General features: G+C 35.3%; 1 protein-coding gene across 2 annotated transcripts in view; it reads left to right on the top strand.

The window, feature by feature from the left end:
• The window catches only part of GPM6A (glycoprotein M6A), a 128,823-nt gene that overhangs the window by 107,755 nt on the left and 2,742 nt on the right, over positions 1-18,326 (top strand). For both annotated transcript variants that reach the window (XM_009676614.2, XM_009676615.2), the window contains exons 4-6: positions 7,931-8,084; positions 9,786-9,862; positions 11,202-11,267. In XM_009676614.2, coding sequence (XP_009674909.1) covers positions 7,931-8,084; positions 9,786-9,862; positions 11,202-11,267 — 297 coding nt within the window. The remainder of the gene's footprint in view (positions 1-7,930; positions 8,085-9,785; positions 9,863-11,201; positions 11,268-18,326) is intronic.

Genomic DNA, 18,326 nt, shown 5'->3' with positions numbered 1-18,326 from the left:
GAGCAAGTCAGCATCACATGATATTATTTTTGACAGCCAAACACTTACTTGGAGTGACACCTCCGTTTAGAGGAATTATAAGAATTTACAGTATTTCTGCTTTCTACTTAGAGCTTCACTATCTTGTTCCCAAGTATAAGCCTTGCTAACATCCTGCACAATAACCTCAGTCTTGGCAAAAGAAAAGGTGTCAACTATCTGTATAGAGCAGTCCTCCCCCAGACTGTTATCTTTTCTGTGTATAGAAAACTTACCATTAATGAAAACCATTAGACTGTGGAAAGAGCTTCTTATAAACAGGGTATCAGCATCACATTTTGGAACTAAAATATGTGGAAAATGTACTGCAAGGGCATGCCTACTTTGGCAGGGAGAGGGTTGTGATGGAGTAATCATGACGTTGTATGAACACAGTCTGAAGAACCTGTGAAACAGCAGTATTTAATGACGATATCTACTACATTTTTCAATATTAAAACCAGATTATTTGTTAATATCATAATTTAAAGAATATAAAACTGGTATCTCAGCTACCTTCCAAGAGAATACACTAGTGTGTTACAAACACCACTGAAAAGAAAGAATGAGAGGAGAAGGAAAAACTGTGAGAATGTAAAAATGTGAGTGTAGAAACTTTGAGGAAAATTCAAAATGTCAAACTAACAATGCAAAGGAGGCTTTCTGAAAATATCAGTGTGCTAGAAAAAAAATCCTATATGGAAGATTGAAAACTTAGACAGGAAATTCTGCTGCTACTAAAAAGCAGACAGGATCCAATGCTCTGTAGGATTTCAGAAGCCTATTGGACTACCAAAATAATAGTTGTGCCTGAAGGGCACATAAAATGCCTAATGCTAACAATTTTGAGCAGCTTGATACTACAAAATTATCAACATGCAAAAGAATATTCAGGAAAAAAAAAAGAATTGGTTTACAAGGAAGTGCTAAAAAGATAAACTGAAAAATCTTCAAAGAAAACCCAGTCCTGTATCAATGCAAAGCCATCTTCTGCAAACTGAGCATGTTCTATAGTTAGTGGGTTTATCTGCAAAGCAAAGTTTCAAAAATGAATCAATTTGTTAGATAATCTTTTTTCATTTTTCTGATAGAGCTGCAGAAATGTATTTCCCCCCACCACTACCAGTAAATCAATTAAGTCACAGTAAATCAGAAAGTCAGAAAGCTTTTCATAGGCAGCTAGACAGTTGCAATGGAGTAGACACCATGTGTAGAATACTTCAACCTTGAAATATGCATTTAGATGAAATATTGTAAAAATATATATGCAACTGAAAAATGGAAGTAATAGTGAGAATTGCTTTTATTTTTTCCGAAAGCAGCTTTTCATCAGTCTACAGTGTCCATAGGAAATAACTGTTAAAAACAGTTCCATAGAATGATGTTGCTTCAAAAATTAAAATTCCAGGGATTTAATAATTTTCTTGCAACAGATTTGAACAATCTTTTAACGGTCTAGGACATCTCACATTTGCATAATTGCAATTCATCTATATGCTTGCTAATGTGACAAGTTATTTTGGCTGCTGTAGTCTATCTGATTATTAAGAGAAATTCAGACTAATATTGGCATTGGCATTTTTTTGCTTTTTAAGCAGTTGACTTGAATGCAAGCCAAGAAGAATCAACCACATTACTGTAATGACATAGCTTGAAATGTAGCTGTGCTTCAGCAAGAATCTTGGAGCTGTGCCTACGAATATGATATGGCAGAGAGGGAGAGGATGAACATGTTTTGTACAGGCAATAATAAATGACTGTCAAGTGAGTGTTAGGAATGAGAGTAGTATTTTAGACCAAGCAGAAAAGACCTTGTAAGTGTATATTTACTGCGATTTATAGAGCATTTAGTACTATATTAGAACACCAGTTCTCTTTCATCCAGAAGCACTATGTGTTTAACTAGATAAGCTGAAGTATTTGTTTCATTTCCTACTTCTGTTCAGGAATGAGGCCTGAGGCATGAATGCAAGAGATGCTAGTACAGATCTGAGAATACTAGAGGAGGCCATTTAGTTATGAACCGCTTACCAGTCCTTCTTAAACATATTTGGGTTTTACATTGCATGTAAGAAGTCAGAAGGCCTATCAGCGCCAAGAGATGTTGGCTAGGATGGCAAAGGATAGTCTATAACATCTTAAGCACTGTTATATTAATGAAGTTAAAGATAACTGTATTTTTTTCACTTGTAAATTACTTTCTCGGTTGGCTACTTTAGAAAATATGATTTATTTGAATTTAAATAAATAAGGATAGTATTGCTTGTTCTAAAGAATACAAAATTTTTAATTATGCCACGAAGGCTGTTTCATTTCTTTAATTTTAAAATCCTTTCCAGGGGAACTCAGCCAGTTTTCCACTTGCTCTCTCTAGTATTTACATATGACAAACTATACCTTTAAGATGCTGTTATAAAACACATTTGGAACAGACTGCACTGTTTATGTTTATGTAGAAGTTCTTGTTAAAAAGTGCAGATCTGCAAACTTCTGTTAGATGAATTCTGAACCTTCCAAAACACAGAATTAAAATTCTCCCAGTTCAGTTACAACCAGGCTAATTCTGGGCTAATGTTTAAGTTGTGTTCTGAACTGGCAGGGTTTCATAGTAAAACATAGCAGACTTTTGGCAGCGTAGAGATAAGGAAGCTTTCTACAGATGAAGTTTTGATCTGTGGTAAAAACTGTAAAAAAGAGTTCCTGAGCCTCAAAAGAGTTTTGGAAGGATCTAGGTTGTCGAGCTAGAGGTAAACAAGAAAATTTTGTGTGTGTGTCATAGAATAAATCTAAATGAGATATAAACACAGCAAGGTGTCCACCTTCTTAGAACTCTTTGGGTTTAGAGCTCATGTCAGGGGGTTTATATAAAATATGCATACGACTATAAGTTGAGAGGAGGTATAAATGTAAATACTGAATCGTTTGGAACACAGACCAAGTTGCAAGACAACTGAGTTTTTGAAATTAAGATGCAGTCCATCATTTCTGAATTTGTTGCTATGTTTCTCTATAATATTTTTATGTAGCAGGCATCAGTATCCTCCTAAAACATATCCTCCTTTTTGTTTTTGTTAGCAGCATCTTTTAGGTTTGATTTTGCTTCTTCTGTTCTTAGGGTCACTGGAGTAATAATAAAACATTTCTTTAGGGAACAGTGTTTAAAAAATCAATGAATAAGCTTTTCATGGGGGCAAATATGCACACGCTTCAGTAAGAAAGAAATAGCTGAAATCTTGATCTTATTAAAATATCGAGGTTTTGGGTAATGTTTTCAGTGGAACCAGGATGTCACCCAGTTATGACTACCTGTTGTGTTGAATATATGCCATTTCAGAAAGCACTCTGAAGTCACTAGCTCCTGTCATTGATCTGTGGAACAGATTTTATAATAAACTCTTTCTAGAAAGGTTGATGACTTGCTTACTTTTATAACATATGATTTAAGAAAGCCAATACTGGCAACTGAAAGCTTGTAAGCTTTACTAGAGGCTGGGTGGTCCAAAGAATTAATTGCTACACAGGTTAAAGATTTTGTGTTTTCATTGATTAACTTCTCTAGTTATTCCTTCCAAATATGAACCAAATATTGATTAGTGGACTCTTCACGATTCTTTAGCCAAATTTCTCTGTCACTTCCACAGTTTCTCATAATTCTGCAAAGCAGGCAGAATACAACTGACAAGATTAGTTCTTTTTCAGGGGCTACTGTTAGCAGTGAAGATACAGACTGCGCGACTTACGCTTTCTTTGGGGGAAAAGTGAGAGCTGATCTGCTTAATTATTAGACTTATTTCAGGGAAGAAAGACTTGGAGAACGATTCTGAGAGAAGTGACATAAAAGCAGAAATCTACTGACATTCACAAGATCCAGGAGAAGAGAAGTGAGGTTGTCTAGTCACCTTCAATCCTGGTTTAAGTTTTCTGAAAATAAGTCATTTTGTAATTTTTCCACACTAATTATGTATCTGGTCAACACCACGGCTACCAATTTTGTAACTGATGAATGAATCTACAACAGAATGAAAGGTTAAAGATAATTTTGTTCTGGATTTAGGGGTTGGGCTTCTCTCGGTGAAAATTAAACTACTCGGAGAAAGTCATTTTTACTACCAATGCAATACATAATGTACCAAAGAACAAACTGTGATACCTTCTCAAGATGCTGTTCTTCTATTTCATATACCATTTCTTTCGCATGTCACGTAGCAGAATGCTGCTTCAAAGGAGAATGATCCCTTTGACACTGAGGAGATTGAGTTCTGAATTTAATTCCTGCAGTGAGCAGGTTCCTTAAGCATTTCTGGCAAGTAGCCTCTAGGGCAAAGAGGGAAGATTGTCACAGCAGTGAAAATTATCTAAAAAAATACTTCAGTCTTCACCCATGGTCTTCAAACAAAAAATATGCATAATTCCATTCCATTATAACAAGATATTATAAACTAACACCTCCTCTTGCTTAGAAGTGAAAAACTTTTTGTGCAAGGATAACCTTTTGTTTTAGACTACCTAGAGCAGAAAGTATATTACCCAGATCACATAGTTTGCTCCACTGATACCAGCTATAGTAGCTTCCAGAGTTAGCTCTTAACTACCAATAGTTTTAACATTAAGTTTTGCATTGTAGATAATCCTGCATGAAAAATGGAAAATTTCTCTACTTTCTTTTTTATGTTTTCTGAGTACTGTGACATGAATTGGAGCGTATCATTGGTCACTTTAGTCAAAAGTGACAGAAATAGGAAAGATAAACTTCTTACTTAAAACTTATTTCAAATCTTTTTCTAACATAAGTTTTTAAATTTGAATCAATATTTGACTCCCTTTTTCTGAGACACTAAACCAAATAGATTCATGTTTTAAGAAGAGAATCCATCTCATAAACGAGCAGACAGTTCCCTTAGTATAAGTAGGGAGCTCTTGTGACTCCCAGCAGCCATCATCTGACAGTTTTCTCCTGCTTTTATTGTATGCCCCAGGCAGATTTTTTAGAGACTAATGAGCTCTGTTTTTTCCTCTTTGCTATAACAGTGTTTCATATTATCTCAGTACAGCTTCCTAAGTATTCTTCCTGTTCCAGGCTACAGGAAGTTTCCTCCCTATTATAGATCAGAAAATCAAAAAATATTAAACAAAGTTATAGCGGTCATATTAAACCTGAGCTTTTTACTTCTTTTGGTAGTAATACTAAATCGCAGAATAGGAAGTTTGCTGCAGCTATGTGGAGCCTAACTGGAAAAACAGTGCAATTCTGTAATATAATTAAAATAAAAAATTTAGTTCTGCGTGTTCAGTTATTATACATGTACCGCACTGAGTGATTTGTGAAATTTATTAAATGTTATTTAGTTCTGAAGTTCCAGAAGGAAGCTCAGAAATAAGACCTCAGGTATAACTGTTTTTGTAAGACTCTCAGAATATTATCTAGGAGGCTGGTTTTACCTTTAAAATACTTTTAGAGAAAAGTAAACTGTGTATTTAAAAGCTGTTCTGAGAATAAGCACCCAGGAAAACTTTTTTCTTATTTGTAGCTCCTGCTTTAGGAAAACTGTGTACAGCTCTTTAGCTTGATAATAAATTAAGATCAGACATAGCATTTTAGTTGGGAATTCATAGCCCTTAAGTGACTTTAGATTTCCAAGTAATTTTCCAAGTAATTATTTGTAAACGAGTGCCTGGGGTTGAACCAGATGTTGTCTCATCAGCTTTAGCACTATTTCTATAACATGGAGAGAGGCAAAAGAAGACAGTAAAGGAGCAATAATAAAAAAAAATAGGATAATGTAGGAAAAAGTATTTAATTGTATTGATCATTTTCTGTGCAATAGATGCAATAGAACTTCCATTACATAAAGCAACTGACATATAAAAATCTACGGTGGCATTCAAGACTGTACATTTATTATTGACTCAGCTATCATTTTCTCTATTTTATCAGGTGTTTTTTTAATAGGTGCATTTGGGGGAGAAGTTGGAAAGAAAACTGACCTTTATCTGTATGAAGTCATCTTCCAAAATCTTTAAGTGTAAACTAGATGCATTAATTTCTCTTTAAACCTAACCTTGATGTTAAAAGACAAATTAAAATGACTCTTAACTTACAAAATTGGCAGGTTAAGCTGAAGTGTTGAATAGTAAGTGAAGAGGATGGTAGAAAGAAGATACTGCAGGTGTTAGACTGCATATTTCTCTTTGTTGTTCTGCCTTATCTTTTAATTTCTTGCATCCTTGTGATAATTATTTTTGTTGCTATAAATTCTCCAGGTTTTTCTCCTGCTTGTTCTTCTCATCTTTATACTGATGAAAGACTCATTTACCTAGGGCCAATCAGGAAAATTAATCTGAATTGAATTTTAAAGTAGATTAATTAAGCTACATTAAATCCCTATATAAATACTCTTCTTCAGAATTAAAATAGCTTTTATTTAATATTCTTTAGAAGTGAGTTAAGGTAAATCAGATTAAGTTCTCTTTAATATTGATTGAGAATGTCTGTCTTCAAAGTAACATTGCTACCTCACCTAAAATTCAAACCTTTTGCTTTTTTGGATTCATTTTCCTGAAGAACTCCTTATAGACAAGCCCTGCCTCTAACAATTTTCACTAGCATTTACAACCCTTTTGAATCTGACCTTATTTGATTTGGATAACTAAGATCTGTATTTATATTAGGTTCCTTCCTTTATCTCCTGATTTGAGAGATCTTATAGGAACGGGAAAGTGATTTCCTTTTTCCCCTTACTTGCTCTTTAAGGTTTAATTTTAAGCAGATTGTGGAGCAGGTTATGCAGCTTTCAGAAACACCTCTTATTTCTTACAGGGGCTGAGAAGCGTCTACAAAAATGTTGCATGCTGAAAATTTTTTGGTGCAGTCATGTGCTTAGATGCATCAACATTTCTGAAGGCATTAAATCTTGGGCTATTTTGATTCAGCATTTAGAGGTTGACTTATCTTCCGTATTTAACCATGTAGCATTTTCTTATCCTTTCCACAGCGTATAAAGAAAAGGCATTTTTTTATTAATGAATGTGTCTGCTAGTTGTCTCAGATGAGCAGCAGTGTGGTAATGTAGCCTGCCTACCTATTTATAGATGGTGGGTGTGCCAGCACAAGTACCAGCCCTGAAGACAAGTGCAGTTCAATGCTTTCTGTAAGCATATTGCTATACTCTTGAGGCTCATAGGTAAAAAGGAAAAGGTATATCCTTTGGAGAACACATGTTGCAAAGCATGTAATTTAATGCATTTCTTATTAACAGAGATAAACTCTCCATTTTTTTCTGAATGATGAATTCTTTTGTATTTGTTTTGACCCCAATATCTCTTTTGTCCCGCATATGAAAAATTGACAAATGTATTTTCTCATTCATTCAAAATAGGTTTGCCAGGGAGATTCTGTGCTTGACATGGGTAATGATTCATTTTTATTAAGAACCAGATTTTAGAAGCAAAAGCAAGCAAAGAAGCTATATGGTATTTAATTCTTTTTTTTTTTTTTTTTGCGTCAGGATTGATAGTGGAAGAAACAACCATAGTGACCACTTCTCTTAGCTATAGAGTAGTGGTGATGGCATTGAGACAGAGAGGGAGAGATAAGCTTCACAAAGCTTGCATCGCTCTGTACTTCAGGTGTGGTGCTTTCCATCAATCGTAGGCCCAGGAGTAACAGAAATGGGGAGTAATCTTGCATTTCTGGAAGCGTAACTTATTTGCTATTCCAGAAACATCATGCTAGTGCCTCTGGCTAGATCTTGAATTGATTATCAAACCAAAACCTTAATGTAAATAAGAACAAAAAAAGACAAAAACAATCAGAAATGCTTTTGTGTTGCTTATATGTAGTTCCTTTTTTATAATGGAATATCAGTTAATTTTTGACTTATTACTGGTTTTGTTTTTCCTTCCTTTATTGCAGTTTATTATGCTGACATACGTCTTTATGTTGGCCTGGCTTGGCGTTACAGCTTTCACTTCTCTGCCTGTTTACATGTATTTCAATCTGTGGACCATTTGCCGAAATGCCACCTTAGTGGATGGAGCTAATCTCTGCTTGGATCTTCGCCAGTATGGTATGTGAATGAAGACCAGTAAAAGCAAGATTTCAAAAAAATGTCACTTTTCTTTACTTACAAATATCCAAAGTGAACTGTTTCAGTGCTTCTGAAACAGTTTTTAAGCACTTCAAAAAAGGTAATACTGCATTTCCCGACCTAAGAAAATTGAAGCAAAATTGTCGATCTTCCCAGAGTACTGAAACTGTGGCTGTGGGCTTCTGCTTAGTCTCCTCTTTTGGAACTGCTAGAAATCGTATCAAATGCTTAATTAGTCGTTGATCTGCAGAATGACACTTTAATCTTGTGGGTAGGACACTGTTTTGGAAATATGAAATTCTAGATTATCATCTATCCCTGCAGAAGCTAGATATTAGTGCTTATTGAATACAATATTCATCAATTTGTCATTTAACAATATGTATTGAGGACAATATAAATATTAATGCTCAAAGAGGGTTATGGAGAGAAAAGGGGAGCTACAAGCTGAACCATGGAATTTAGAATAAATAGGAGATATAAACAAATATGTGTTTGTGAGGCACGGAAAATTTGGAGAAAAGGGGGTTTGGAATCTTAAAAGGTCTGAGAACTCATATGTTGGCAATGACAATCAATTCCTTTCTATCAGAAGACTGTTTTGAATCTAGATGTTAAGGCCATCAGTGATTCTTCAGCCCACTGAGCTTTGGGCATTCGTATCATTTTGGGGCAGTTTCGTGAGTCTTAATTCTTTTGTTTCCTTGGCATAAGATAAAATTACTGTATATTTGCAATTGCTATATTGAAAAAAAAAAAACTGTGGAATGAAAGTTTGGTTCATATTGAACATTTCATTTCCCCTAAAACAAAATATTTCACACCATTTTTTTAACAGGGGAAAAAAATATTTTATTTATTTATTTATTTATTTTAGGGTGGCAAGTGAGTTGAAAAAGCAATTATCTGTACAGATCTCATCAAGAGTCTTCATTCTCCTCTCTTTGAGATTTTATTTTCCTAATACTTATGCCTATTTTATTATTAATTTTATTTAAAATGTACATAAAGTACTAATATATGAAATATTTTTTTCTGTGCGTATGTTTGTTTCCCCTAAATAGTCCAGTCCACTTTAAAAAATGTTGATTCCCAACAGGAAGGAATACTTTACCATTTGTCATGGTAACCCAGTTGTAGCTGCTTTCCTTAAGACAGTCTTTTATTTAGTATCTGATCATTTGCTAGAGCAAGCTATACACCAATGTCAATAGCAGTACTTCTTGTTGATAGAAACTGTTATTATAACAAAGCATAACTCTGGGTAATACTTTTCATAACTTCTGAAAGAAGCTTTGTGCTAGATCAACACATGTGAATACAGTACGCAGCACATTCCTCAACATGAGGATGAAGAATATTTACGAATATACCAACATGGTAAGTGCATAGACTGGTGGCAAATTATTTTCTGTTTGAATACTCTGCTGATTAAAATCTAGAATGAAGCTGTTTTTAAAAATGGCTAAGAAATTATTACCTGCATATTTCCTACTACAGGTTTTGCTAAATGGATAATATGTCAGTTTTGTGACACCTGAAGTAGGAGACACTGATTTCGTTGTAATGCAGAGTTGTGCGTGACGGCCAAGAATTTGTATCTCTTAGCTTTCCTGATTCATATGAAGTAAGCTACTCCATAGTTGGAATATTAAATACTGTGAATATTTTCTAATCCAGGTATTGTAACTATTGGAGAGGAAAAGAAGATTTGCACCATGTCAGAAAGTTTCATCAAGATGTGTGAATCTAATGAGGTGAGCAAATATGATATTTTTGCAAAACCATAACATACATTACAATAGGAAGTAGCTGATGTGTATGCTTTCTTCTTACTTTTAATGTTCTAACCCATAAAAGTGAGGGAATGAAATCCCGGTGGAAAATACAATCATCAAGCACTTTCCTTACTCTTCTACCAGGTATCAAAATTAGTCAGTGAACTTTCTCCAGCCATTAATTTTTTAAGTATACCTTTATTTTAATTTTTTAAAGATTCCATTAAGCCAGGTATATTTTTACTGAGATGTTTTTGAAGGCTAATGCACCTACTGCACAATACAATTGACAGCATATGGAATCTCTGTTTAAAGATATTATGATTACTGTTGTGACAGGAAAGTTACGTTCTGAAATGGATTTGACCTCCCCCACCCCCCCTTTTTTTTTTTTTTTTTTACAATATGCGAAGAAAACTGCTTTCTAATACATTTTTCTCTCTGTTTTTGCCTTAGGCATAATGCAACTATTTCAGTGCAGCTGAAATTTTTGGTTTCTTTTTAAATGAACAGAGGGGAATAAAATGATGTCTAACTAAAACAGAAAGAGACTAAAATCTTCGTCCCTCTGAAATCAGTGGGTGTATTGCTATCTGTTTCCTCGGGTCTTGCCCTGTGTGAATAAATCCTCCTAGACTGAAGTTACACAATCTGCCACCTTTTATACCAAAACCTTTTAAGAAAATGGAAGCCTTACTGTGCAGTCAGCCCTCTGTCAAGGGCTGCTATGTAAACTAGATCTAAAATGAAAAACAACTGTAAGGCTTTGGTTTGGGTTCGGTAAGAAAGAAAAGGATGGTTAACTTGGATTATTTCAGTAACCTGGTTTATATTGTAGTACTATGAACAAGTTTACTAGCAAAACTAGGAGGGCAATAAATTAATATGTGAGTATGGGAAGCTGCAGCTGTCAGAGGGAACAGGGTTTTCTTAGGCTGTCTCTGCTTCTGGAGAAAGCACTACTTCCACTTGCTGATCTAGTTAGATGGTATTGTAACCGCAGAAGCAAAATGCTGTGCTATCTTAGTTTTAAATAATTATTTTTACGTTATTTATTATTATGTGTAATTATTTTTAATAGAATTTTTTTAAGGATTGCTGATGGTTTATCCTTGACGTAAGTACTGTTACAACACGGGTAATGTACTATACCATGAAGTGCCTTCAATCTTTCAGAAAAGTATTAGTAATCGCTATTTTTGTGGAAGGGTGGCACGAGGAAGATGATAGTTATTTGCTCTGCTCCGTTCAGACTGTTTGATCAGTCACCGTTTACCATTACCGCCATGCAAGTCCCTTTCTTTGTTCCCCTCTGCAGCTAAACATGACTTTCCACTTGTTCATTGTGGCGCTCGCTGGAGCTGGAGCAGCAGTCATTGCTATGGTAAGCTACCCAATGCACTTTCCGGACCCTCTAGATCCTGCGTCATCTGAATGACTAATACCTTCTGATTCTTACTTAGCATCCGTCCTTCGGTTTGCACGCCATCAGTCAGTGCTATTAATAAAATATAATTCTATAATATAACATTACCCCTTGTTTTTTTAAAAGTATATTGATGGATTGCTTTTGAAGTAGAGAGATTCCTTTTGACTCCTTCTGATTACTTTTTTAAATATAAAATTCCTTCAAGTACGTGCAAAGACTTTTTACCATTCCCTTGCTGGGTTCAGACATGTATCTTCTGGAAGCCTCAAGACCATAGTAATAGTCTTTTATGCCTTTCTGAGTAGTCACAGGTGCTATTGCCATGGTGCTATTTTAGGAGCAAACTTTTTGTAAACTCTGTGCATATATGTGAATGTGTCAGTTTTTCTTTCAGGACTAATTTTTGCCATTTTTCTTAATGAAGATTGCTTTGAATATGATGATATTTTGCCAATGAGAATGTTTCAGGGAGATTGCATGGGGGGCTATTGCCCAATCCTTTTGACTTTTGTCTGCCATGGATTTTGAGAGTGAAGGCTCTCTACCACTGCATGCTTGTATGGTACCCACTGGAACAGGCAATAAAAAATAACCGTTGCTTGGCACCGAGGTATTCCATAACAGAAGTGTAAGTGATGGTGATTGCTGTTACTACTGCTACTAATGCTTATATTAATTGGAACTATGCTGATAGCAGTACTGTTTTTCATTGAATCCTGGAGCCATAAACTACTTCTCCTTCAAACTACCTTTTTTAAAAGAGAGAACCAGAGAATGAAGCTAGTACTCCTATCATATTAGAGAGTTTTTGTGCTTCCCTATGGTTTTTGCAGTATTTCATGACATCCTGCTAGGTAAATGAAAAATACCTGTTCTAATGTAATTTTGTTTCGAGATGACAAATAGTGAATACAATAGTAGAATAGTACTTTACATTATATTAATAATTAATTTACTCTGAGATTTTCCAAAAATAGACTCTATCTGAAAAAATGGTGAGCAAGTAGTAATTTTGATGTATATACCTTATTATAAGTAGTATTAAATATTCAAGAGAACATTATTTCTATAGTGCAGTGTTATTTTGAGGTATATTCACTTGTAATGGGCAGTTGATCAAATGCTAATTTGTTCAGATAACCATACATTTCAAAGATGAGCTTTGAATTGGAATTGGCCACCAAAACTGGCTTTGAAGTATAAAAGAAATTGCAGATATTCAGTGAAAACAAACTGAGTAGGTTTTCAGTGGCAACGAATTAAGTAGAAGTATTGAGTTTTTAAAATGTATTTCAAATAAAGTTCAAAAAAGCCCTTGAAAGCTCACAATACCATGTAAAAATGCCATGAATATAACATACTGAGCACTGATCTACTAGGAATTCACTTTGATAGCTCACATTTATTCACACGTTTTTCATGGGTTGTCCAAGTATGCTTTTTATTGGATTCTGTGACTCCACAAAGCTCGTATGAAAGCTCTCTGGCTATTTCAACAGAAATGTAAGTTCAGGATCTAAGTCTTTTTAAAGAGCTTAGGGTGTAAGAGCTCATAAATATATGCTTAGTGTTCTTTTAATTGCTTTTTATCCTTTATTATCATGTTTGCAACTGTATTATCTCCATTTAAATTTTGTAATGAATCTTCAGTTTTTTAATGATCACCCTACCTTGGTCATCTCAAGGTACCTGGTGAAGATGAGCACATTCCACTCTGATGGTGATAATTTTCAATACCAGAGGTACCAGACCACATTTATGGGTTGGGTAATGTGCATCACACCCTACACAGTAGCCTAAAGACTGAGGACGAGACAGGAAGGAAAGTTCAGCATTTTGCAATTGGACAAGCAGATATTAACAGATTCTGCCTTCAGAAGTAGATTTAGGGGAGGAGAATATATTCGGGATCCTAAACGCCTCATGTAGCTCCCTTTTTCCTGGATCCTACCCTCAAAACGGTAGAAGGTGGTAGGGTATCAGCAGCGGGCCAAGGTACAAAATGTGCAGAAGCCATCTAATAGGGCTGGCCTCATATGTGCTGTCCCTGGATGAATCACAAATGCGTTAAGTTATTGAAGTTACAGTCTTTGCATGTGTCCTTGCAGATCTCCATGTTGGTGAGTTTTCAACAAGACTTCTTAACAGAAAAATGTTATTGAAATACCAGTGCTTTACAAAAGAGAAAGTTCATGAATTTATTGTAAATTTGAAAGATTTCTTAAATTGTCTACTTTAAACTAGACTATCCTATCTGACTATAGTAGTCAAGTATTTTGAATTTATTACCAGGAAGTTATGGTCCTTCATCATCCTACTTAACTTAAATGGTAAAACCAGTTTTTTTCAAATGACATTTTAAGTCATGACATCGATAGGCTTTGCTAGTATCACTTTTGGAGATACGGGCATTTCAAAGACACAGATTATTTAATATGTTCAGATTTCTCTAACTTTGTAAATTGTCAATGTTTATCATGAACTTTACTGACAAAATCAGTTTGTTCATAAATACTAAGAACCGTCTATCACCAGGCTACTTTTCATTAATCTGTATTTTAAAAATAAAACTTAGAAAAATGTAGGCATTTACAGTGAAAAAGAATGAAATTATTAGAATTTGCAAAACTATTTCATCATCTGTCAAAACTTTCCACTAGCAACTACTTCAACTACTAGTTAGAGCTGAGGTGTAGAAACTCATTTACTTTTAAGAGTATATGACAAGGAAAATTTTATTTTACAGAAAAGAAAAAAGAAAAATGAGTTATTTTGAAAACATCTCATTCTTGGACCTAAGGACAAAATGGAAATAACAGACAGAACTCTTTATGTTGTAGATATTTTGAGGAGTCTTGAACACAGAAAAAATTGCCAGAATGTTGAAGCATACTTAATCTGGATTATGCACCATTCTGATTATTACTGTTATTTCTCATGTCTGGATGGAAATAAAAGCCTACACAAATATTCATTTAGGTAGTATAATTTAATTTTTTTTATTTTCAGTGTTATGTCAGATAGGAACAGATGACATGAAGTGATTGAAATGTGAATGCTAGCATCTCAAAGGGTTGATTTTAAGACCAGAAAAAATACTGCCTGTGATGTTTTCCAAAAACTATCACACCAAAACTGAATTGTAAGGTGTTCAGTTTCTTCTCAAAAGTGACCACCTGAATAGTGTTCTTCTACCTAAACTTCCCCAAAAATTGAGTTTAATCCTGTAAGATGCAGATGCAATCTGTGGGAATATGCTGTATAAGTGGGCTAGTTCCTCTCCTCCAGTTTAATAGGTCTCTTTTGTGGGATATTAGATGCAAGTGAGGGGTAAAAAAACAGCTCAGATTTTGCACCGCTGAACTAAGGAAATGTCTACCCCTTGCCCTCCCCCCCGCCCCTAAAAAAAAAAAAAACCAAGAAAGAAAGGAAGGCAGGCATGAGGGAAGAAATCTTTCCTAGTCTGGATGCTAAATTTACAATTTAGCCTTTTGAAAGGCTGAAGCATACTTTCTTCTCTGAGAAGAAATTAAGCAGGAATGGAGACCCTTGCATGGAGTCTTGCATATGTCTGTAATTGAAGCATCCTGAGGCAGATTGCAGAAGCTGCCCTGCCTCAGTTTGAATAAACCTTGACATGGCCCCACTAGCTTCAGGCTAATTAGGTCATGGAAGTGTGAAATGCAATTAAACAGCCACTTAGAGATGACCTCCTCAGTGTGACAATGTTAGCCAGAAACTTGGTGTTAAATAAAAAAAAAACAAAGGTAGCAGGACTTTGAATGGTTTCAGTGTACTCTGAGTAAAGTTCTGAATATTTGCTATTCTTGTCTGAATGAATAAAGGCTTTATAGGGCTGGACATGGTAAGATTTTATTTTCAAATTGCTTACAGGGCTGGACATGGTAAGATTTTATTTTCAAATTGCACTGATCACTAGATCCCAGATTACATAGGATTGTTTAGCATATATGTAATTATATAATGTGCACACGCATTTGAGTGAAAGTAGCTATTTCCAGGAAGGTTATCCCACTTGTAGTAAATGTGAACTTCAAAAGAATTTTCAGTAGCTGTGCCAGAGCTTTGGTTCTGTAACTTTTTAAGATAGGGATAGGAGAGGAATGGGAGTATAATAAAGGTCAGGCTGTGGCCAACGTACCTTCAGAGTATTTTGTTATTGTTTTATAGTTTTTTGAAAATTCAGTATAAACGCAAAACTGCAAGACGTTGGTTTTAAATTTGTCTTATACTGGGAAGTTACCAAGTAAGGATTTGTGTCGGTAAGAAGTGTGCTTGCATGGTCCTGTTTTCATCACGTATGCTTCAACTGCAAGCGTTTCTGACTGATAGATTTTAAAAGGTCAGGGAGACATGAATAAACTGCTCAGAGATCTCCCACTTGTAGTGTTCTCCTCTCTATTCCTCCTCTCTGGAAGAGTCTACCTCTTCTAGGCTCAAATTTTATTTTTGAATTGAAATCTTTCTCTCAAAAGAGTAGCACTGGTATTTTTGTTGGATTGCAAATCATAATTGTCTGAGATGACAAAATGAATAGGATTACCAGCCTGTTGCTTCTGAATTTTGTGAAGAGTTTTACTACGGAGTTGATTTAAGACATTTCATTCAGCTGAGTGGGGATTTACTATTAGTGTCTCCCATTTGATGCATAAATGCAGCATCCAGAGACTGTTCTCGGGGATATATTTTGGGATTGTGCAGTTTGATATGGGGCATTTCTTTTTCCTGTATATTAAATGATAGATACAATTTATCCCAGAGTAACACAGAGTGTACAATGTCATCTTCAACACTTGCATTGTCGTCATAGATTTTATTGTTAATATTATATTAGGAATAATAAGAAACTCCTAAGGATATACAGGAATACTACTCTCTGTACACTCTTTTCACAGAGGACAGATTATCTGAATATTTGTTCCTATTTTATGGCTCCTCAACCCAGGCTGTATTCCTCAAATAGGGATTAACTGAGGGAAAGCTTGCCATAGGGTAGTAGGCCAAAAAAGGCACTGAAAATAATTGTACCTGTGAAGACTTTCAGAATGCTTTTGTTGATCTTAATTATCTGGATTAAGTCATGCACACAGTGCTAGCCTGCCCTATTCAGCAACAATTATCACCAAACATTTGTGGAAAAAGTCAGCGTTGGCATTTCCCAAAAAGAAAGAACACGTAAAATTGGTTCTGTACATTTAGCATTAATCTAAGATGTTCGTAGCCATACAACAGCCTAACATGAATTTGCATCATCTCAAGACGTTTTTAAGATCACTGTACTCCATCTTCCATTAACTGCATACCAGTTCAGTCTCCCAATCTCCTAGGAAGGAATGGCATCTTTTAGTTTTCAGGAAATTATCCACGTCCTGTAATTACTCTAAACGTAAAAAAGGCTTCCCTGAGAAAGCATTTGAAAGCCTGCTAGGGGAGGAGTAACTGTCCAGAGAGTCCTGGAATAAACCAGTTGGACATTGTCACTGACCATTGTTGTTTTCCAGCTGAATACAGAGCGAATAGAGCATGTTGTACTTCCCAGAGGTCAGGTAAAGAATATTGCCCTAAGGTGAGAGGGAGACAAGTTTGGAGAAAGTCAGAGGCTCCTTGCAAGCAGATCCAGCAGACTGAAGGTAGGACTTTGGGATCCGCTTTTGAGAGCAAAGCTGGTAGCCTGAAAATGGCCTGAAAGGCCCACTCCTGGGAGGCTGAAGTGGGCAAGAAAGTATTTTTTTGCTTTAACAGGGAGCCAGAGTCTAAACTGTACCTAACCACAAACGTGAAGACTAGGGAAACTAACTCCAAAAGGGACTGATTGAGGAACGTTAACTCTGCCTGCCGACAGCATGTGATGCCCCTGAACAAGAAAGTTTTGAATGAAGTCTTTTTGGCAGCAGTTCCTTGGAGGTCTCAGCTTTTTGTTGGAGCTGTGTTAGAATTTATCACCTTATTGCTCATATACTGCCACTGTTCAAAACATCGGACTGGGAGGACAACCACAGGTCGTTAAGCTCAGTCACTGGCAGCCATACCACACGATTTTTATAAACTGCCAAGTTCCATCTCCAAGGTAGTTAAGGTGTTTTACATCCTGTATTCATAATGGAAAACATTTGCTGAATCTAATTTTTCTACTTTCATTAACTTTCAGATTAAATTTATTCAGAACCATGTTGCTACATTTATTCTTGTGACAATATTGCCAATATCCTTTAACTGGTGTTTAGTCTTGAGAAGTATTCATAGACATCCCGTCCTCCACACTTGCTAGCCTGAATAAACCAAGTTCTTTGGGAGTATGCCATCATGGCTTATCCAGGGATTTGTGACGGCTGCGTGTGAGCCAGTCCAACCTCAATTTATTGACGTTTCTAATTGTGTGTTGTGGGGTTTGTTTTTTTCCCTTCTTTTCAGATCTTTTGTTGTTTTGTTTTTGGATGGAACGCTTTGAAAGCTCTTAGTTTCATTCTCCTAAAAAATAAAAAATATATTTTTAAATCGTCAAAATTTGCATGGGACAAGAACACCGTTTCTGCTCTATTCGGGGTGCATGTAAAAGTTGTCTTTAAAACCAGATAAATCACTTTTTTGTTTTCTAAGGATTTTTAAGAAGTAAACAAATAAATAATGGTATAACTAACATAACAGTTAAATATGATTACTAGATTAAATGATGGCAAATATGTACCCTTAGTAAGAGCAATTTTAGTAATAATTATGTTTTGTCACGGTTTGCATGGGTGAACCTATTTTTCAATTCTTGAACATTTTCCTAAATTAGTTGTTTATGAAATAGCTAGAGTTGTAGGTCAAAGAAAGAAGTTGTGGCTACATGGACAACCAATGCAAGCTTCACCTATAAAGAAAAAGCAAATCTCTACAGCAAATCTACAGCATATTTTCATCATAAGCAATTAATTTAACAATTAGTGATTCAGTAGGGAAAACTGCAAGAAATAACTAAAAGGCATTTTTCCATATCGATTTGCAGACTAG

The sequence above is a fragment of the Struthio camelus genome, chromosome 4, assembly GCF_040807025.1.
Source record: "Struthio camelus isolate bStrCam1 chromosome 4, bStrCam1.hap1, whole genome shotgun sequence".
NCBI classification, from domain to species: Eukaryota; Metazoa; Chordata; class Aves; order Struthioniformes; family Struthionidae; genus Struthio; species Struthio camelus.
The sequence above is the reverse complement of the archived record's forward strand: the minus strand, read 5'-3'. Positions and strand labels throughout refer to the sequence as shown.